The following is a 20,075-nucleotide window of genomic DNA, read 5'->3' as shown; positions in this document are numbered from 1 at the left end:
GGGAGAGAGCAGGGGAGGTGGGGGTAGAGGGAGAGGGAGAGACAGAATCTGAAGCAGGCTCCACGCCCAGGGCAGAGCCTGATGCAGGGCTCCATCCCACGGCCCTAAGATCATGACCTGAGCTGAAATCAAGACTGGGATGCTTAACCGATGGAGCCCCCAGGTGCCCCCCCGACATGCACTATTTTAAAACCGAAATGGTGGGGTGTCTGGGAGCTCCATCAGTTAAAGCATCTGCCCTCGGCTTAGGTCAGGATCCCAGAATCAAGCCCCACATTGGGCTCTCTGTTCAGCACCGAGTCTCTTTCTCCCTCTGCTGCTCCCCCTGCTTATGCTCTCTCTTTCTCTGTTGAATAAATAAATCAAGTCTTAAAAAACAAAACAAAACGATTTAATTCTCCTTGCTTGGAGTGAGCGCCACCCAACCACAGTTAGCTCCACAGTTTACTGCTCTGCTGGCTCAGCTCCACCTGCCTTCCTCTCCAGCCGGTGACCTCGACAGGGCTGCACGGTACCAGGCGCCTGGCCCGCCCAGAGCTCCCCACGGCTGCAATGCAACACGTGGACTAAAAAGAGAATTAACTGGGAACTCCGTGCGGGCAGAAAGTGTACCTTGTAACGTCCACTGTAACCCCGGGGCTTTGCACCCTACCCTGCTGTAGGATGGGAACTCAAGAAATACCAGATATATATGAAAGAGTGAGAGAGACACGCAGACAGGGGAGAGACACACCGACAGGGACAGAGAAAGACACACGTGCACATATGCACGCACAGACCGGGAGGGAGAGCAAGAAGGAAGGACGGAAGGAGCTGCCTCCACCTCCCAGACTCAGACTCTGTCCCCACTCACGGGGACTTGCTTGCAGAAGCTGTATGATAACTTGAACCAGGAGGCCTCGGAGAGGTGTGGGGTGATTTCTGGGGCTGTTGTATTGGGGGAGTGAAGGAGAGGCGGACAGGTGGAGTCAGAATGTGGTCCCCTTTCTGCTGGCCGGGAGAGGATGGCCTATCTTGGAGGAAAGCCTGAGGCCCGCTGCTCCCTTCCCCTTCTGTTGCCTCGTTTGTCTCCAGGAGTTGACGGCAGGAGCTGCTGCTGAGATACTGGGTGTGTGGCCAGCCTGGTGCAAGACCAGTAAACCTGAAAGCTGCGGGCAGCCGGCCTCTCCCATTCGTGGCCTCCAGCCAGGTGAGCACTCTGGACAGACCCGCCTCCCTCTTTGTGTCTGGGAAGGCACCCCGTCTTCCACCCCCAGGCCCTTCCCACCCAATGAACTTCAATCACAATCACCATCTCTATCTTAGGTCTGAGCTCCCAGCTGGAGAGAGCGAAGCTGCTGTTTGGGGTTCCAGGTGCTCTTGGCTTGGGTCCTCTTGGTGAGCTGTGTGTCTGTCCCACACAGTGAGGAGCACACGAAAGATGCTCCGAAAGCTCTCCTTGAGGATGGCGGGAGACTTAGACTTCCTTTTCAAGCTGCCATCATTTGCTACCACGTGAAATTTGGGCCATCCTTTCACCTTTCCAAGACTGTCTTTCTCGGTCCCTAAAATGAGGATACTGTTTAGGGTTGCTGTTCATTGAGGACCTAGCAGGTGCCAGGCACCTCCTGGACTCTTGCATGACCACCTTCCTGGCTAGGCTTCTCCAGACTCCGTAAGGTTGTCATCCCTAACTTAGCTCATGGATGAGCAAATGGAGACGGGGGAGATAAGGAGTCTGCTTGTCCAGGGAGCACACCCCCATCCTTCCCGTCTCCTCACCTGCCCCCCACACAACCTTACAGGGCCGCCTTGAGCACCGTGCACACTGGGGAATGAGTGGGCGTGCTTTGAGGTAGTTGCTCACTGCCACAGAGGCTGAGTATGGATGGGAGGAGTGCAGGCTCTCTGCTCAAATCCTGTTTTTTTTTTTTTTTAAGATTTTATTTATTTATTCATGAGAGACACACACAGAGAGAGAGAGGCAGAGACACAGGCAGAGGGAGAAGCAGGCTCCATGCAGGGAGCCCCATGAGGGACTGGATCCTGGGTCTCCAGGATCAGGCCCTGGGCCGAAGGCGGCACCAAATCGCTGAGCCACCCAGGCGTCCCTCAAACCCTGGTTTTGATGCTTACCTGACAAGTACCCACTCTGAGCCTCAGTCTTTTTGTCTGTGATTTACGGATGACAGTGGTGTCTGCCTCACAGGATCGTAGATGAGATTAAATGACAGCGAGCGCATAGCACCTGTAGCCCATGGGAAGTGCCTCCTGACTTAGCTGGTGCTGTTGTAATGGTTATTAGAATTCCTGCCTAGGGTCTCGTTTCAGATAGTCTGTGCCCTGCTCAGTCTGTGGAGATCTTTTTTTTTTTTTTTTTTTTTAGAAGAGAGTTTTATTTTATTTATTAATGATAGTCACACAGAGAGAGAGAGAGAGAGAGAGAGAGGCAGAGACACAGGCAGAGGGAGAAGCAGGCTCCATGTGCTGGGAGCCTGATGTGGGATTCGATCCGGGGTCTCCAGGATCGCGCCCTGGGCCAAAGGCAGGCGCCAAACCGCTGCGCCACCCAGGGATCCCAGTCTGTGGAGATCTTAAACAAGAATTGCTTTCCTTCACTCATTCACCTCACTGGCAAATACGAATTGAGCCCCCAGCGCGTGTCCATATAACTGCACGGTACCAGAGATATGCAGGTGAGTGTGCCTTGGTCTGCTGAGGAAACAAAGCAAGATGGGAGCTGCAGTGAGATGGGATGGGGCTGGGATAGAAAGAGATTGAGCCCCATTAGGCTCCCTTCTACCTCTTCCTGGGAGAATCAGGGCAGGCTTCATAGGGGAGGCAATCCTTGGTCGAAAGGTAGACAACAAGTAGGGGTGGCACAGTGGTTAGGGAGGAACGGGCATTCTTGGATGCAAAAGTCTGACGCCAGAGAGATCACATGTGACAGGGAAACACCAGGGAGCCTCCGGACAGTGTATCAGGGGCAGGGAGAGGTGGTAAGGCTGGGGGCAGGGAAAGTAATTTGGAGCCATTGAAACGATCCAGGTGAAAAATGGTTAGTAGGTGATTGGGAGAGTGGCAGATGGAGCAGACGGGTGGTGCTGGGGTTTGATGAGACGCTGAAGAAAGAGATGGCCCCAGGGTCCTAGCGTGGGGGTCTGGATGCAAGGGGGTGGTTTCTCCCGCGAAAGTGACCATGGGGGAGGGGCAGGGTTGTGTGTGTATGTGTGTGTGTGTGTGTGTGTGTGTGTGTGTGTGTGTGTAGGGGTGAATTCATTCTGACATGTGTGGAATTTGTGATGCTTATGAGACATTCCGGTCAGGAACTCGTTGGGTGGCCATATATGTGAATCTGTGGCAGTGGCCAGACCTGGTGAGGAGTAGGACTGGAGCTGGAGTGCTCGGTGCATATTCAATAGCTTGAGACAGGGGCATAGATGAGATAGCCCATGGAAAGTGTGTAGAGTTAGAAAAGAAGGCAAACATTGCCAATATTTAACTTTCTGGGAGAGGGAGAGGAGCCCACCAGCAGAAACTGGGAAGGAAAGTTGCTAGGACAGTTTTTGAGAAGGAGGAAGTGGAGCGGTGTCATGTACCATAGAGGCCAAGTGGGATAAGAACCTCTTCCAGGATGCCCTCTCTGCCCACCCTCCGGTAGCACTGAACATGTGTAACTCCCAGTTTGTGTAAATTCTGTGCTTCTAAGTGTCTTGTTTTATTGACTAATAGGCTCAACACAGTGTTTTGTTTTATTGACTAATAGGCTCATTCTGTTTGTCTTGCTGTCTTAGCTACATTAAGCCAGAGATGATCTCTGAGTATTTGGTGAATAAATGAGTGTGAGTGAACGAATGAATACATACACGAATGTCACAGAACACAGAGCCTGGCTCAGGGTTGTGCCCATGGCAGGTAGAGGTCAGAATGTTAGGTATACACGGAGCAGAACCCAACTGGACTTTCTCCATGTGTAAAGTTCAAGTTGATGGATTAATGGGACGTGTAATTAGAAAACTCCTTCCATGATCTGAGTAGAGTTCTTGGCAGTAAATGAGAGAGACAAAGTCCCTGTTCTTGTGGAACTTACCTCCTACTGGAGGAGACAGACCATAGACAAGAAACCAAGAGAGAAGCAAGATCGTGTGATTTTGGTAAATGCTTAGATGGCAATAATGGAACAATGTGGAACAAAATAACTTGAGGTGAAAGTAGGATGGGGGAGAGTGTTTCTTTAGAAAGCATTCTGGAGGAGGCTTCTCTGGGGAGGTGGCCCTTGAGCTGAGACCTGATAGACAGAAGGAGCCAGCATGAGGCCTCAAACTTGGCCGATGGAGCAGAAACCAGCATGACAAGGGTCTCTCACACCAGTGAGTTCGGGCAGGTAGACAAGAGCCAGACCACCACTTGCAGGCAGTGGGAATGAGTTTGGATTCATTGTTAGTGCAGAAGGAGGACACTGAACGGGGAACATGGGAATGCTGGGCTCTCGTGGATGTCATCCAACATGGTGGCATGGGCTAGGGTGGTGGCAGTAGACATGGAGGGATGTGGGTGGACTAGTGAGATCCTGAAGAGTGGCAAGTGGAGTGGAGGAGCCATGCAGCCTACCCTGCAGCAAGTGTCTAGAAGGGGAGGTGCCTGGAGGGGATGGAGGGGAGTCTCTTGAGGGAGCAGGAAGAGCAATGAATCTGGGAATGGGGACATCTGAGCCCAACCTGGGGCACTCCCCGTGGCTGAGACGTGGACACTGGACTGGGTCATTGCCAAGGGCCCTTTCGGCTCTAGCATTCTTGGTCCATGTCAATCACTGGGACATCCAAACAGGGAAGTGTCAGAGCAGCTACTGTTGAGGCTGATTTCACAGAGCAACGGCCTGGGTCCCTATCTCCCGGGTGCTTAGCCCTGGGATGATGTTATAGACCTTTCTCCATCTCTTATCTGCCCCACAGGGATGTTGGCCAAGCCCAGTTATCAGGCAGTTGGTTAGCCCAAGAGGTCTAGCTCCTGGAGGACATCACTCCTGTGGGGGCAGAGCTTCGAACTAACTAGAAGGGACTTCCCAGCCTGTTATGGTCTAAGGGGAGAAGTGGGGGGGACCTCTGGCCTGGACTGAACCTCTCTTTCTGTGTCCATATTTCCTGACCTGCTGACCCTGGATTCTTTTCTAGGAGGTCCTCAAGCCCATTCCTTTAGGACACCCCCCTTGTGCCAACCCCCGACCACCAATGGCAGTAACTGTAAATTTCATCTTGGGAAGGAATGGGTCTTGATGCTCCACAACATCTTCTTATTACTCTTCTATGCTGTATGACAAATTGACACAAATTTAGCAACATTTGTAGCTTGCGAGGCAGGGAGAGAATGCACCGGTCAGAAGGCCCTAAGTGGGCCTCATGTGGGTTCAGGTCAACCTAAATTATGTCATTGGCACCAAATATGGACATTGGTCTCTTGAGAGTTTGATTAATGTGGGTCAGTCCCAAAGACCTCCATCACTTCTAGACCTAGTAACGCGAGTAGTTGTCATTTATTGAGCAGTGACTAAATGCCAGTTCCTGTGCTAAATGCTGCATTAGTCAGGGCTCTTCATGGCAGGCAGACATACCTCTCCCTGGCTGATCTGAGCAGAAAAATGAGTTTATTAAAAGGGAACGAGTTAGCTCATACAATTAAAGGAAAGGCTAGAGAACCAGAGCCAAAACCAGGCCACAAGATGGGTGTGGAGAGGCCCCGGCTGCTGCTGCTGCTGCTGCTGCTGCTGCTGCTGCTGCTGCTGCTGTGATTCAGGCTCTGTGGCTGGCAGTGTAGTGCCTGGACCCTGGATCCCTCTTCCAGTGCTGCCACCCCAGGAACTGGGTCTCACCATTGCACCACCAGGGAGAGGCCTTCTTGGTCATGAGCTTCAGATTCGAAGTCGTGGCTGGGTGGTCCCATTTGATAGAGCCTAGTCATTTGCCTGAGCTGCAAAGGAGGCTGGGAATCTATCTGGCACTTTCTTTTCAAGAATGAGAGGCTTGCCCCCTCCCCCAAGATTCACAGGAAGTGGAATTCTAGAAACCAGGAGGCAGTGAGGGGGCTGGGTAGCTCGCAGCATGTCTGCGACACATACACACTATCTCATTTGTTCCTTCTGACTACCCTGTAAGGCAGACATAGTTACTCTCACTTTATAAACAATGATCATGAGGTATACAGAGAAGTTAAGGAACGTGTCCAGGGTCACACAGCTGTGGAACGGCAGACCCTAGATTCGTACTTGGACTGACTCCAGCACCCACAACCTCATCCACTGTTCTAACCCCTCACTGGATGTTGATGAAATGGAATTTCTAGGGTCACTAAGCTGTGGGTTTCAGGCCCCGGATTGTGTGACCCAAAGGAGAGACTTCCCTCGCAGTTGAGGTACCTGAGCAGCAACTGGCCTCCAAGAATCGGCTCGATCCTGTCATCGTCTCACTCTAATAGCCTTGTCCAACATGTGAAGTGGCCCTGCAGGGAGGGCCTGGGGCTGGGGGTGAGCAGAATGCAGCTCAAAGCTCCTTGATAGGCTGTTTTTGAGTTATTTCCTGACTCCTGCATTCTATTCCCTTAAGTCAGTGGACATGGTGGGAAGGATATCTCCATTCTTTGGCTCAAGGTGGGATGTACTCAGGGCACCTGGGTGGCCCAGTCGGTCAAATGACTTGATTTGGGCTCTAGTTGTGATCTTGGGGTCCTGGGATCGAGCCTCGTGTTGGGCTCCGTGCTCAGTGGGGAGTCTGCTTCTCTCCCTCTGCCCGTTCCTCTGCTCTTACGTACACACACATTCTCTCTAAAATAAATAAAATAATCTTAAAAAAAAAAAGATAGGTTGTGCTCCTCCATGTTTTCCTCACCCCTTTCCAATGTGTACTCTGTTAACTTTAGTTGTGCAAGAGAGGACACTGTCCCCAGCTTAGGCCAAGGTCATTCTATCGCCACACCTTTGCTCATGCCCAGAACACTCTGTGTCCTTCCCTTTTGTTCACCATCCATCTATCCGGAGGAGAGTCAGCTCCTTGTTTTCATGGAGATTTTTGTTTCTAAAAATGGCAAAGTGGGACGCCTGGGTGGCTTAGCGGTTGAACATCTGCCTTCGGCCCAGGGCATGATCCTGGAGACCCCGGAGTCGAGTCCCACGTCGGGCTCCCTGCATGGAGCCTGCTTCTTCCTCTGCCTGTGTCTCTGCCTGCCTCTCTCTGTGTCTCTCATGAATAAATAAATAAAATATTTAAAAAATGGCAAAGTGATACACAATCTTGTAAAAATATTCTTACTTATAGGTGCTTTTATTTCCAAAGGAGAGTCTCCAAAGAGTGAAATTGAGCAAGTGATATATGCACCTTTAATCTTAATAGATATTGACAGATTTATTTCCCAAATGTCTGCAGCAGTTCACATTCCCATGGGTGAAGCAGGAGAGCTGTGCATTTTGGAAAAGCTTCCTGGGAGATTCTGAAGTGCAGCCCAGGATAAGAACCCCCAGTTCAGAGCAGTCCCACAGTGGCCCCCAGGCTCCTGAAAGAGGTGTCAGAAGAGAATCTGGAAGTGAATGAGTGGGCTCTCTAGGGAAGTGAGGAAACACTTCTTATCAGCCCTCTCATATCCCTCAGGCTGGGGCAAACCCTCCTGTCTCTGGGGAACTTCCTCCAAGACTCTTCTATAAAACGTAACTATGATATGGAGCAAAGGAGAGTCTGAGCTTTGTGAATTTCTCAGGACCCAGGAGGACCTCTGAGCAGGTAAGTGCTTTCCCTGTTGCAGTGGAGCTGACTTTGGGTAAGTGTTCACTCTCTGGGGAGGCAACTGGTCCAGGCTGAGAAGTTAGGGAGGGCTAGCTGGGACTGTGTGTGGCTTCCAGGGGTCAGCAGGGATGAGACTTCCCATCCCTGCCTTTCATACTCCTTCTGAGGCATGTGAAAGCTCTCCCTGGCTGGGGAAGGCATGGCAGTGTGTGTGGCTTTCAGAGCTTTGAGCAAGGGACATGCTCCCTAAGCACTACGTGCTCCTGGAAAGGCCAACCAACACTGATTCTCGGTTCTCTCTTGTTTCACAGACTCTGAAGGGCCTGTTAAGTACAAACATATGAAGGTAGTACTCCCTTCTTCATGTGAGGCCCATAGGAAAGCCAGCCTTGGCTACGTGTCCATTCAGAAAGGGTCCCAGCATCCTGGGGCTTCAGGGGCTTCTTGTCATGCCTTCTCTTTCTCTACCTCACTCCCAAGGTGTGTGACTATGTGTGTGACACACTGTATTCTTCATTGCAGGACAAAGCCAAGATGAAAGTCCCCCTACTTCTGGCTCTTCTATTTGGGGCAGTTTCAACTCTTCATCTGAGTAAGTCTCTTTGGCCTTCAGTCTTTGTCTGCTTTGCTCTTTCCTAGGGTAGATGGGGCTAGAGACATAGGGCCACTTCCTTCTGTGGCCTTCCTCTACATCAAGATCTTTGCACACCTAGAGAAGAGAAGCAGAGGCTCTAGAGCCAGGAGCTGAAGGGACTCTTCAGGACATCTGTGTCTATGGTCTCGATTCCATCATGACATTCTCATTGTTGTCCTTTCTGTGTAACACCAATGATGAATATAATCATAGCTTCCTTCTACTTTGAGCTCACTGAGTGTATCATGCTGAGTATTTTCTATACATTATCGCCTTTAAACATCGTAGCATCCCCATGAGGTATATGGTATCATGTACCCATATCAGACACGAAAATATAAAGCTCGTAGGTGATGGGCCCAGTACCCAAACCCACAGCTGCCTGAATCCTTGCTCTTAACACCGTGACCTCTTGTGGGTGTTTTGGGTGGGGGGAGGTGTCTCCTGATGGATGGGTTCCAGGTTCCTCTCTTTCCAGGAGTGAATGCTCTGCCGCCTGGGGCCAGGCGGACGCTGTCCGTGGTGCTGGGGAGGAACAGGGGTAGATGTGAAGAGGGCACTTTAGGCCTTTCTCCCTGCTAGGGACTGTGAAATCTAACTCTGAGAGCTTCTTGGGAGATGAGATCACGCTTCAGGATGGGGAGATGCCAGAAAATGAGCCAAAGGAGGCCCCTACGGGGGAGCTGACACCGCTGGAGAAAGAAGAGGAGTGGTACTCTGGAATGGAAGATGACCCTGAGGAGGAGGGAGCTGTAGAGTGTGACTCAGCCCTGGATAAGGAGGAGGAGGACTTTCAGTGCCCTAAAGAAGAGGACATAGTGAGACTGGAGGGCAGTCCTGGGTGCAAAAACTGTCCACGTTTCCTCCTGGTGGGGCATTTCAGGACATTTAATCACGCTCAGGTGAGTGGTCTGAGGCTGAAGCTGGGGGTGGGGGTGGGGATGATGTCTCCAGCCTCTGCATCACTATTTGCCTCACTGAAGAGCCCCGGCAGTGGCGGGGGGGGGGGGGGGGGGGGGCGGGGAGGGGGCTGGGGCCCGCACAGGTGTCAAGGTAAGAGGGGAGAGGCATGTAGAAACAGAAGTGGCATTTTGACCTCCAGCCTTGAAATGGCCGTGGAGGCGGGCATGGGGGTGGAGAAGATGAATTTTGGAGGTTTAGAGACCCGAGACTAAGGTCACATGAATTCCTTTGAGGGGGCACTCCATTCTTTCTCTTTTATCCTGCCCTGCAGTATGTTTGCCAGAGGTGCTACAGAGGCAACCTCGCCTCCATCCACAGTGCCAGCTCAAATGGCCAGATTCAGAACACAGTCAGAGGTCTCAACCAGGGCCAAGTCTGGATTGGAGGCAGAGTCACAGGCTGGGTAAGAGGCGTTCTAGCTCTAAGTGGGGAGCACTCAACCCCAGCCAGTGCTCACCTTGCTGCAGATCTGTCTGTGCTTCCCTTCCGATCCTCCAAAGAACTGGGGACAGACAGACAGCTCGGGCAAGACACCCAGGAGGCTGCCTAGGCCCTGGAAGGAGCCAAGGATTTGGGGCCAAGTTCTGCTCAGCCTCTGACTCACACCCTATATGACTTGGGTGAGACCATGAGCCTGGCTCTGCATCTCTAGGCTGGGCCTGGAGGTCCTGCTTGCTTTTTGTTAAAGCCAGAAGGATGCACGTGTCCCTGCCATGCATAGAATGTGATGATGAAGATCACTGTGGATCAGCACTGCAGTTGACCAGGACAGTGTCCATCATGGCCCAATAGTCAAGGGCATATGCCTGGTGGGATAGTTTTAGCTCCACCTATCTACTTTCCCTTTGCCACCAGCACCCCTCTCCTGCCCCCACCACCTCTTCTGCTCCTGCTTCCTCTAGGGTCTCTGCAGACGATTCTTCTGGGTTGATGGCAGTCGCTGGAACTATGCAAACTGGGCTGCTGGCCAGCCTTCATTCTATGGTGGCAGATGTGTGTCCTTCTATACCCAAGGTGAGGTGGGAGTGGGGATGAGGGATGGGAAGGCTGGGTGGGAGGGGGCCCTAGGAGAGCTTCATGGAAGGGGTGCCAGGAGGGGCCTGCACCCTCATGGGAAGGGCCTGCTGAGTCTTGAGACTCCTCGCTGGAGGCAGGAGTGGGTTGGGGTGGGGTAGCGGTTGGGGGAGGCCTTTCTGTGGCTGAGTCAAGGGGAACCAGAGGCTTAAGTCCCCTTCTTGTTTTCTTCACAGGAGGCCGCTGGCTTCTAGATAGTTGTGAAAGGCAGCTCCGCTTCGTCTGTGCCTACTAAACTGGACCCAGCCAGGAGTCCAGAGCACCGGCTCCTGGGTAGCTGGCTCCTCTCCCCACGTGCTGTCCCTGCTTCTAGCCCCCAGCAATAAAACTGCTTTCCTGAAACTGACTTCTTTTTTCCTCTGGTCATCATTTTCTCTGCTTAGCCCCACCCATGAACTTTCTGCCCTACGATGACTGCCCCTCCCCACTCTACTGTCTCTCAGAACAAGGAGGCTGGAACATGGGGTGGGATCCATGGGGCCTTCCTGAGGATGGAAGAATGGGCTCACTTAGCTCTTTTTACACAACATCCAATTACTGGTGCCTGCATAGCAGGTGCTATCAGGACCCCACCAGTTCCTTCATTGCAGGTGGACTCTCTATGTCCCCCATGCTTGCACTGCCACACCTAAGGGCCTTTTTTCCTTCCCACAGACTGTGGCTGCCTGAATGAGCCAGAGAAGTAACATGTCCTTGGAACAGCCCACAACTCACAGGAGTGGGAGTAAGAGTGCCTCAGTCCCCTGCCCTCACAATGAACTAATCCTAAGGCATGTATTGGGCACTGTTTCCAAGGGTTTCCCAGTGGGATTAACTTCTAGTTGTCCGCTGAGGCAGCTGGCTTTGTAGCACCCATATTTTTGGCTGTTTTTCTTATCCATCTGAATTCTCCTCTTCCTTACAAATGTCCTTGCACCTCCCAAATAAGTTACTTGCACTCAAATCTTTGTCTCAGGGCCTATATCTGGGGAAACTCAGTATAAGACAACATGCTATTTGTCCAACTCTATATAAAGATGTGGACACATAAGACACAGGTTCCTGCCATTCAGGAACATATGGTTGTTTATTTTTTTTAATTTTTATTTATTTATGATAGTCACACACACACACACAGAGAGAGAGAGAGAGAGAGAGAGAGAGAGGCAGAGACACAGGCAGAAGGAGAAGCAGGCTCCATGCACTGGGAACCTGATGTGGGATTCGATCCTGGGTCTCCAGGATCGCGCCCTGGGCCAAAGGCAGGCGCCAAACCGCTGCGCCACCCAGGGATCCCTATGGTTGTTTATAATTGAAGCACAACAGCAGCTACTAATTTTTACTGCTTATTGCACACTCACCCTGCTGTGGCAGGCACTTTAGAAAGATGACCTGTGTGATCAAGAATTATTACCCCAGGGCAGCCCGGGTGGCTCAGTGGTTTAGTGCCGCCGTCAGTCCAGGGCCTGATCCTGGAGACCCATGTCGGGCTCCCTGTGTGTGTGTGTGTGTCTCTCTCTCTCTCTCTCTCTCTCTCTGTGTGTGTGTGTGTGTGTCTCTCTCTCTCTCTCTGTGTGTGTGTGTGTGTCTCTCTCATGAATAAATAAATAAAATCTTTAAAATCTTTAAAAAAAAAAAAAGAATTATTGCCCCACTTTACAAAACCAGGCTCAGAGAAATTATGGCTGATGCAAATATATGCCCAAACATCCAAATGTGGCTGATGTTGCGACTTGGCTATCTGTTCCAGAGCGTGCTCTTTCAATCATTAGGATCCTGTGGCTGGTAGCACTGGCTGCTTCCAGGACATGGTGGTCTAGGGATGGAGCATAGTGGAGAGGCAAGACACACTCCCTTACCCCTGGGTTCATCTTGAAGCATAGGACTCCAACCCAGCTGGACATGAGGGAGTCCCAATCAGAAGTGGGGAGGGAAAGCATTCCGAATCCTTGCTCCACCAAGGAGGTGGGCAGAAAGTAAGGCGTCAATGCCCTAAAGCCCCCATTCCTCCTGGATTCCTCATATACAGAGAATTACAGGTGGCTCTAGAGTCCTAGAGGAAAATCAAGAACCTTAAAATGTTTTGAGAGTGGCCCAGATTGGAGAAGCCATTTGCTCAAGGTTACACAGCTAATGGAGAAAGACAAATCCAGCTGAAGCCCACTGTAACTGCTGTTCTATGACAGTCTGCTGACTTCAAAGATGGTGGAATTCTGGAAACAGTCTTCCCGGTTTAGCCTTGGGCTGGGTGCTCCGGCTGATGCCACTGAAGTAGAACTTTCACTTCTTGTCCTCATCAACTATATTCTGCTGTGGGAAGGCATGGCTTCCCCTTATTCCAAAATGTGTAATAAAGAGTAACAGTCTTTCCCATTTATTAAGCATTTACTAAGAGTCAGGCTTTATGCTAAGTGGTAAGTGGACTTTGTCTTGTTCTTCGTCTCTTCTGTTGGGGCTGTGTGTTGTGACACAAGCGGGTCTTCTAGTCCATGGAGATCCTCTGTGGGGGGATTAATGTCAAGAAGGAGCCATGAAAGAAACTTTGGGTGCCTGGAAACATTCTGTGTCTTGACCTGGGCATGATCCCACAGGTATATTCACTCTGTAAAAGTCCCCTAAGCAGTCCACTCTCTAGTACACTTTATTGGATGCATGGTATATGTCCACAAGGAGAGTTTTTAAAAAGTAAAAATAAAATAAGAGGACTGGCCTTACATCCCCAAGTATGGGTTTGTGTGTCATTTTCCATCTTCAGCAAGATGCTAACTCAGCTCTGTAAAGCTAACTTTCATCATTTAAGAATCCCTGGAGTTCCTTACACTGTGCCAAGCACAGAGCAGGAGCTCAATCAACATTCAGTGCTTATTTGTTGGTTGGGGTCACATTTCCAGTCCCGGTTTCCTGATAAGCACCACCTCCCAACTCCATATGCCAGGCCCTGTTCTGGGAGTTTTATTCATTAGATACAGGTGCTGTCATGAGCCTTCGCTTTCAGATGAGAAAACAGAGCCACAGAAGGGCTGGCTTTGGGCTCATGATTCCATGACACACCACACTAAACTGCCCTTCAAGAGAGAGAGACCCACCCTCTGCACAATGTGGAACTGGGCTGAATCTTGAGATGAGACGCAGTGTCTGAAACCCCTGTGAATATAAATGTAAACAGTAAGGCAGAGGATTAGAGTCTCAAGGATGCTGAACACGTTGGCACCACTGGCTAGAATGTCTGAGGCTAATCCAGTTAGGCATATCAAAGAAAGCAAGGATGTGGGAGTCAGACAAGGGTCACACATGCCAATCCTTACCAGTTGCGTCTACTTGGGCAAGTCATTCAACCTCTCTGAGCTCATGCAGTAGATATATAGACTAGAGATGACAATACCTAATTTGCAGGATGATTTTAAGACTTAAGTAAGTAGAATCGCGGATATAAAAGCCTTGAGGAAACAGTGTTTTGTTCATGGTGGACTTTCAAAATATTATTTTTTAACAAGGCAAACCTCACTGTGGTCACTGAAGAGGTAATTGAAGTCAATGGACTGTCTGCCCAGGGTTTGTATGTAAAGAAAATGGGGGAGAACACAGAGAGGGGTGAGTTGTAGAGAAGGGAGGTCCAAGAGAGGAAGCAGAGGGAAGACAGCTATGGGACACAGCTAAGAAGCTGGAAGACCTTGGGTTTAGGCTTGTCTCTGACTTGCTATATCTCAAGCCCTCTGAGCTGTCATTCCTTCAGCTATGTTGGTTAAAGGTGCTAGCTGACTTTACTGGTCACCCCAAAGGGTGCAATGATATCTCTGGCTGGGCCCTGGGATGGGCAAGAAAAATGGGGACGTGGTCCAGCCCTCCCACTGAGGAGATTACCAGTTCAAAATCTGGAGATGGGGTTTTGGGAGCTTGGAACTGGCCCAGCCCCCAGGCCCTGAATTAGGAAGAGAAGCTAAGAGTCAAGTCTGTTGGGCCAGGGAGATAATGGGCAAGGCCGTTACTCTGCAATCGGGTGCAGAAATGAACCCTCAGGCACTTCTCCATTTGCAGGTACTCTTGAGACAGCAGAGGAGGGGAGGGCCCAGGCCTTTTCACCTTCTGGGCTACCTGTTCCTGGTGCTCTGTGTACTGGAGGGCTGGACTGGAATCTGAGAATCAAATATGCACACCCATGAGGATGTGGCTAGGATGGCACAGAGTTGAGACACCCACCCCGACAAGTCCTCTAGCCCTTGGTGGTGATATCCAGCAAAATCAGGGCTCAGCACTTGCTGGTCTCTCCTTGGATTGCAGTGAATTTGGCCAGAGCTTGATTGATTAAAATTTTATTATTTTGTTCATCATGAGGTTTGTGCATTTATTTTGATTTTTAAGAAAGATTACATTAAAATACTGTTTCTCTTGACTATTGTTTCTCTTGACTACTCTTGCCCTCTTAAATTTTACAACTGAGACAAATGCCTTGCTCATATCCCCCCAGTCCCGACCCTGGTGGTGGTAGAGAGCTGGTGGGAGATGGGGAGTAAGGATGGGTTGAAGGGTGGCCCAGAGTGTCTGAATGACTCTGCATGAAGTTTCCCATTCCAGCTGCTGCCTCCTGGCCAGAAGATATGCCTTGAGATTGGAAACAAATGGCATGTTCTAGATCAGTGATCCTCAGCTGGGGCAATTTAGCTCCCCAGAAGACATGTGGGAATGTGGGAAGACGTTTTTGATCATCATGACTGGGGGAGGTGCTACTGACATCTGGTGGGTAGAGGCCAGGGAGGCTGCTAAACTTATTACAATGCACAGGACAGCCTCCCCCACAGCAAAGATTATTTCACTCCAAATAGCAACAGCGCAAAAGTTGAGAACCTTGATCTAGATCCACAGCCTAAAAGAATGAGCATAATTTTTTACATATTATAGATGAGAAAGAGAGGGAGAGAAAGGAAGAAAGTGAAGGAGAGAGAGAGAGAGACAGAGATGGAGAGTCAGAGAGAGAGAAGAGTTTTGAGCCAAAAAGACTTAGAAATACCCGTTCTCCTAATTCCTGTGCAACTTTGGCAAGCTGTTTTCCCTCTCTAAATCTCATTTTTTCCCATCTGTGAAGTAAGGATAACCATACCTTCTCATGATATGAAGGTGAGGAATGGAATCAGGGATGTGATGCATGTAAGTACCTGGTCTAGATAAGCACTCAGGAGGGCTGAGGCTCCCCTGGCCTCCTATCTACTCCCCACATGGTCTCCCAACGACCTGGGATTCCCCCTCCCTCATTAGCTGGGGTATTGACCAGAAGGCTGCTCCTGGCATTAAGGAGTATTGTTCAGACTGGGGCACTTTAGAGACAGTAATAATGCCTGTACTGGGGTCTTTCTGAGCACACCAGCGTGTCTGGGTGCCCACATATGAAGTGGGCCCCAGGAGGCAAGTCTCTGCAATCCCAGCAGACAGCAGAGCTCAAGGGTGGGGGACTGAGCAAGACTTTTATTGGCTCCTCTGCTCCTCACCCCAGCCTGGGGCAATCATCCTGGTCACTTCCCACTTCCCCAGAAGCCCAGTATAAGAGCTGCCTCTGGGGCACAGTAGTCAGACACACTGACAGAGGAGGCCTCAGACTCCTGAAGGTGAGTTCTTGGCCCAGTATGGCACGGACCTTGGAAGCCTGTCCTCAGGACTATATTGACCACCATCCTTTCCCCTCATCCCCCACTGTGAATGAAAGTGCTCTGACCCTGAGCAGGCCTGTTCCTGCAGGGGCAAGGGTCTGAGCTAAGGGCTATCCCAGGGAACTGTGATGGGGCTTTCAGGAAAAAGGGACTTTTGTACCTAAGCTGCTATCCCATGTCCTTTTCCTAATTCTCTAGCTTGGGGTCTGTTCACTGGGGAGGAAGGAGTGCTCTAATCAATACTTTGCCCCTTAATTAAGCAGTTAAACAGCATTTCATACACTGTGTGCCAGGGGCTGCACAGACACACAGGACACCCACGAGGAGGGAAGGTGGAGCTGTGTCCCTGTCCGAAGCCTGAGTGGAAATGAAAGGTCCCTTCCTTCTGCCCCTTCTCCTGCTGGGGACAGTTGCTGCTTTCCATCCGGGTAAGCCTCCTCTTCCCATCTCCCCTACCTTCCTATTTTCTCCTCTTTCCTGCACTTTTTTTTTGCCTTATGGGGCCAGAGCCACAGTTGTCCCCCTACAGTTGACCCAGCTCATCTCTGATTAGATTTCTCAAGGACTTGGAACTGTGACCCAAACTTTCTGTCAGGGCTAGTCCACAGGAAAACCCACCCACCTGTGAAGATGAAACGCTTTTCTCACAGGTGCCTCCTCCTATCTCCACAGTACACACCCACGGGGTCAGCCAGAAGTCAGGATCTCATCCATTTGTGCCTATAATCCAAGTGCTATCACCTCACCCAATGCCAAGGAGATCCTTCCAGGATTGGCTCCAGATGGCAGCTCTAGGAAGGTCACGAGAGCTGTCCATGGTCCTGGAAGAAGGGAGGCCCCTGACCTGATGATAGCAGGTTATTTCTTCTTCCCAGGGAATGATGCCCCCAGTCTGGAAAGCCAAGAGACACAGGCAGAGCTGAGTCAGAATCTGGAATGTTCAGGGGAGCAGGAGGGAGACTTGGCCCTGACCCCGGAGGTGATTCAGTCAGAGGAAGAGGAGGCCAAGCCTTCCAGCTATTGGGACACATTTGAGGATGAGGAGGCCATGGATTCTGACCCAGCTGCTCTAGACAAGGACTTGCAGTGCCCCAAAGAAGAGGACACAGTTCAAATTCCAGGCAGTCCTGGGTGCAAGACTTGCCGCTTCCTATTGGTGCGGAACCCCGAGAGATTTAAGAACGCTCAGGTAAGTGGCAGGGGGCTACCGTGGAGGACTGGGGGTGGGGAGGAGAAGACACTGGATTCAACCTTCTCCTCCCTTTTAGATTAGTGGTTCTCAAAGCCTAGTGTGCATCGGGATTTCCTGTAGGTCTTGTTAAAATACATTTCTGGCTTTACAAACCTGGAGTGGGACCTGAGAGTTGGCATTTATAACGATTCCCAGCTAACATTGGTATTGTTGGTCGGGGGACTGCACTATGAGATGCTGGATGAAAGGCTTTGGTATTGGATATACCAGTGTTCAATCCTGGATCTGCCTTTCACTGGCTGTGTTATTGGGAAAGTCACTTCACTTTTGGGTGCTTCTGAGTCTTCATTTGTAAATGGAGATATACAGTACCAACCTGTTAGGGTTGTTAGGGTTGAGGATTAAATGAGATAATACACAGAAGTATTTGGAATAGCCCCTGGGTCACTAAAACTCTCAGCAAATGATTGCTATGATTATTCCAAGTATTATTGGCTTTTGCAGAAAGTTCCTGACCACAGAGAAGGGAGTGCAAGATGGGATTGAGAGGGTCTCTGATTTCTGAGCAAAGGGATAAGAGGCTCTCTCTTGGAGACTCAGAGACTTGAGAGAAACCAGCAAATTCTCTACCCTACTTTTTCTTCTTTCTGCAGAATGTCTGCAGAAGGTGCTACAGAGGCAGCCTCATCTCCATACACAACTACAATTTAGATTATCGCATCCTATGCACAGCCAGAGGAGTCAACCAAGGGCAGGTCTGGATCGGAGGCAGACTCTCGGGCTGGGTAAGTAAGGCAGCAACCACCCTGGGGACAGGAAGCTCTCTTTGACTGCCTCCAGGGAGCCCCTGCTGGCAGCTCAGCAGCCCAGGCCAGCTTCAAGCAGCGAGCAGTGCTGTACTGGAGCTGGCTTGACCTGGTTGGGAGGACTGTCGATTGCGGGCATCTCATCCTAACCTCATGTTCAGTGACTTAATGCCTGTGACTTGAAATCTGCCCCAGTGGATGTATGCACACCAAGGAAATGGGCGACTGTTGTAAACCAGCGTTCCTCCCTCCCTCTGTATTCTCATCTTCTCCCAGAGCTGGCTGTCGAACATTTCCCAGCACATCACTGGAGTCAGGAGATAGGCTCCATGCCCAGCTTAGTTACCTACTAGCTGAATGATTTCTTTGGGGTCTCAGTTTCTTCATCTCTAAAATGGAGCCCTTCCCTCAAGGTAGCCCTGGGATTATGATGAATAAGTGCCATTACATTTGCTGCTCGAGGGTGGTCCATGGGCCAGTAGTATCAGCACACCGGCACACCGGGTGGCTTGTTAGAAAGGCCCAATCTTGGGCCCCACCCCAGAGCTCCTGAATTAGAATCTGCATTTTTAAAAAGTCCCCAGGAGATCCATGTGCACAGTAACGTTTGGGAAGCCCGCTATGTGTGATGGCTGGGAGTGTTGGCTGCTCTCGCATTGTCATTGTGTACAAACTTTCAGGGATGGGTCTTGGGCATATGTGGCTCCTAGCTGGGTGGGCAGTGAGAATTTTTTAACATTATTTTGTTAAAAAATCACATATTCAGTAAGCATTTTCTGGGGCCCCTGGAGCTGTCTCCCTGGACCTCTGCCCTCTGACCCAGCCTGTCACTTCTTCAGTTCCTGCACCGGAGATTTCGGTGGGTTGATGGGAGCAAATGGAATTTTGGATTCTGGGCCCCAGGGCAGCGTGTGAATGGGCGAGGCAACTGTGTGGCCCTGCGCACCAGAGGTGAGAGAGACTGGGACCGGGGCAGGGGGCAGGGGTGGCAGGGAGACTCTTACATACTGTCCCCTTGAGTTACTTGAACACACCTCTCCAAACTGACACCTTCCCCCTACGGGAGAAGCCATGTCCTCTGTGAGGAGGGCTGAAATGTAGAGATTCCTCCAAGAAATCCAGGTGCTGGGGTGCCTGTATAGGAGCTAGGCCGGGGGCCTGAGGGCCTGGGGGCCTGGGGGCTGCTTTCCTTCCTATGATATGAGGGCCATAGAGTGACTGATGTGATAGGTGAGAGTAGCAGATATGAATGTACGGTATGGGTGAGGGATGAAGGAAAGACGTGGGAATTAAGCGGGCTGATAGGTAATTCACCAGCTTTGAACAGCATGGATGCCAGATGTGAGGGAGCTAGCACCATGGCTAAGACCATCTGTGCTGGAGTAAGACTGCTGCCAACCACACCCAGCTCTGCCTCTTGCAGGCTGAGACCCAGGCAAGTTATTACCCCCACTATGCCTCAGTTTCCCCATCTGTGAAATGGGGATGATGATAACACCTACTTGTTGGGGTCATTGTGAAGATCAAGTGCAATAGCCCATGTGAAACTTAGCAAGCACACTGCCTCCTTGGGGAAGAGCCGGGGAACACATGGGAAGCACGGCTGGCAGTCCCGACCACTGCCAGCCCGAGGAAGACAGGAGGGCCACACGCCACACAGGCTGCAGCTGACAACACTGTGCTCTCCACTACTAGGGGGACACTGGAAGCGGACCCCATGCAAAAGGCGTCTGCCCTTCGTCTGCTCCTTCTAAGCCCATGGCGCAGAGTCCCTGCCTCGGAGCCCCCTCCCTTTGCACACCCCTTGGCTGCCCCCAGACTCCAGGTTTGGTCCCCCTGCTTCATCTGGCCATAAACCCAGACTTCCCATAGCATTTCCTGACTTGGTCTCCTTATTGCGCCCTTCACAGTCTTGGGAGGACTGCCAGTGGGGGGTGGGGAGCTGCAGGGCAGGCCCAGGAACTGCAGCTGGAGCAGCGGGGTGCCAGATGGGCTCCCCCTCGCCCTCCTCTGCCCCGGGCAGAGGCACCTGGGGAACGCCTC

The 20,075-nt window shown here is 51.0% G+C and overlaps 2 protein-coding genes across 3 annotated transcripts; both read left to right on the top strand.

Annotated features, from left to right (window-relative positions):
* The first annotated feature begins 7,610 nt into the window (after positions 1 to 7,610).
* PRG2 (proteoglycan 2, pro eosinophil major basic protein) lies at positions 7,611 to 10,762 on the top strand. Of its 2 annotated transcripts, XM_072758976.1 has the most exons (7): positions 7,611 to 7,742; positions 8,057 to 8,091; positions 8,268 to 8,337; positions 8,962 to 9,281; positions 9,614 to 9,745; positions 10,245 to 10,356; positions 10,593 to 10,762. In XM_072758976.1, exons 2-7 carry the CDS (start codon positions 8,086 to 8,088, stop codon positions 10,649 to 10,651), a joined length of 699 nt encoding a protein of 232 aa, XP_072615077.1. In that variant the 5' UTR covers positions 7,611 to 7,742; positions 8,057 to 8,085; the 3' UTR covers positions 10,652 to 10,762. The 2 variants fall into 2 exon arrangements, with proteins under 2 accessions (XP_072615077.1, XP_072615078.1); XM_072758977.1 differs by lacking the exon at positions 8,057 to 8,091 and having other exon boundaries at positions 7,615 to 7,742.
* A 5,639-nt stretch (positions 10,763 to 16,401) lies between these two features.
* On the top strand, positions 16,402 to 19,863 carry LOC112930617 (proteoglycan 3). Its single transcript, XM_026012959.2, has 5 exons — positions 16,402 to 16,462; positions 16,910 to 17,223; positions 17,880 to 18,011; positions 18,872 to 18,983; positions 19,728 to 19,863. The coding sequence occupies exons 1-5, from the start codon at positions 16,402 to 16,404 to the stop codon at positions 19,784 to 19,786; spliced, it is 678 nt and encodes a 225-aa protein (XP_025868744.2). The 3' UTR covers positions 19,787 to 19,863.
* The last annotated feature ends 212 nt before the right edge of the window (positions 19,864 to 20,075 follow it).

This window comes from Vulpes vulpes, chromosome 5 (genome assembly GCF_048418805.1).
Source record: "Vulpes vulpes isolate BD-2025 chromosome 5, VulVul3, whole genome shotgun sequence".
Lineage (NCBI taxonomy): Eukaryota > Metazoa > Chordata > Mammalia > Carnivora > Canidae > Vulpes > Vulpes vulpes.
Note: the sequence above shows the minus strand (reverse complement) of the source record. Positions and strands in the feature narration are given on the sequence as shown.

What these genes read in the sequence shown, in the direction of transcription:
- PRG2 (XM_072758976.1), top strand. An exon ending in AGTTTCAACTCTTCATCTGA is followed by an intron (nt 8,338 to 8,961) that starts GTAAGTCTCTTT and finishes TCTCCCTGCTAG; the next exon opens with GGACTGTGAAATCTAACTCT. An exon ending in GGACATTTAATCACGCTCAG is followed by an intron (nt 9,282 to 9,613) that starts GTGAGTGGTCTG and finishes CCTGCCCTGCAG; the next exon opens with TATGTTTGCCAGAGGTGCTA.
- LOC112930617 (XM_026012959.2), top strand. Translation starts at nt 16,402, where the DNA reads ATGAAAGGTCCCTTCCTTCTGCCCCTTCTCCTGCTGGGGACAGTTGCT. An exon ending in AGTTGCTGCTTTCCATCCGG is followed by an intron (nt 16,463 to 16,909) that starts GTAAGCCTCCTC and finishes TCTTCTTCCCAG; the next exon opens with GGAATGATGCCCCCAGTCTG. An exon ending in TGTGGCCCTGCGCACCAGAG is followed by an intron (nt 18,984 to 19,727) that starts GTGAGAGAGACT and finishes CTCCACTACTAG; the next exon opens with GGGGACACTGGAAGCGGACC.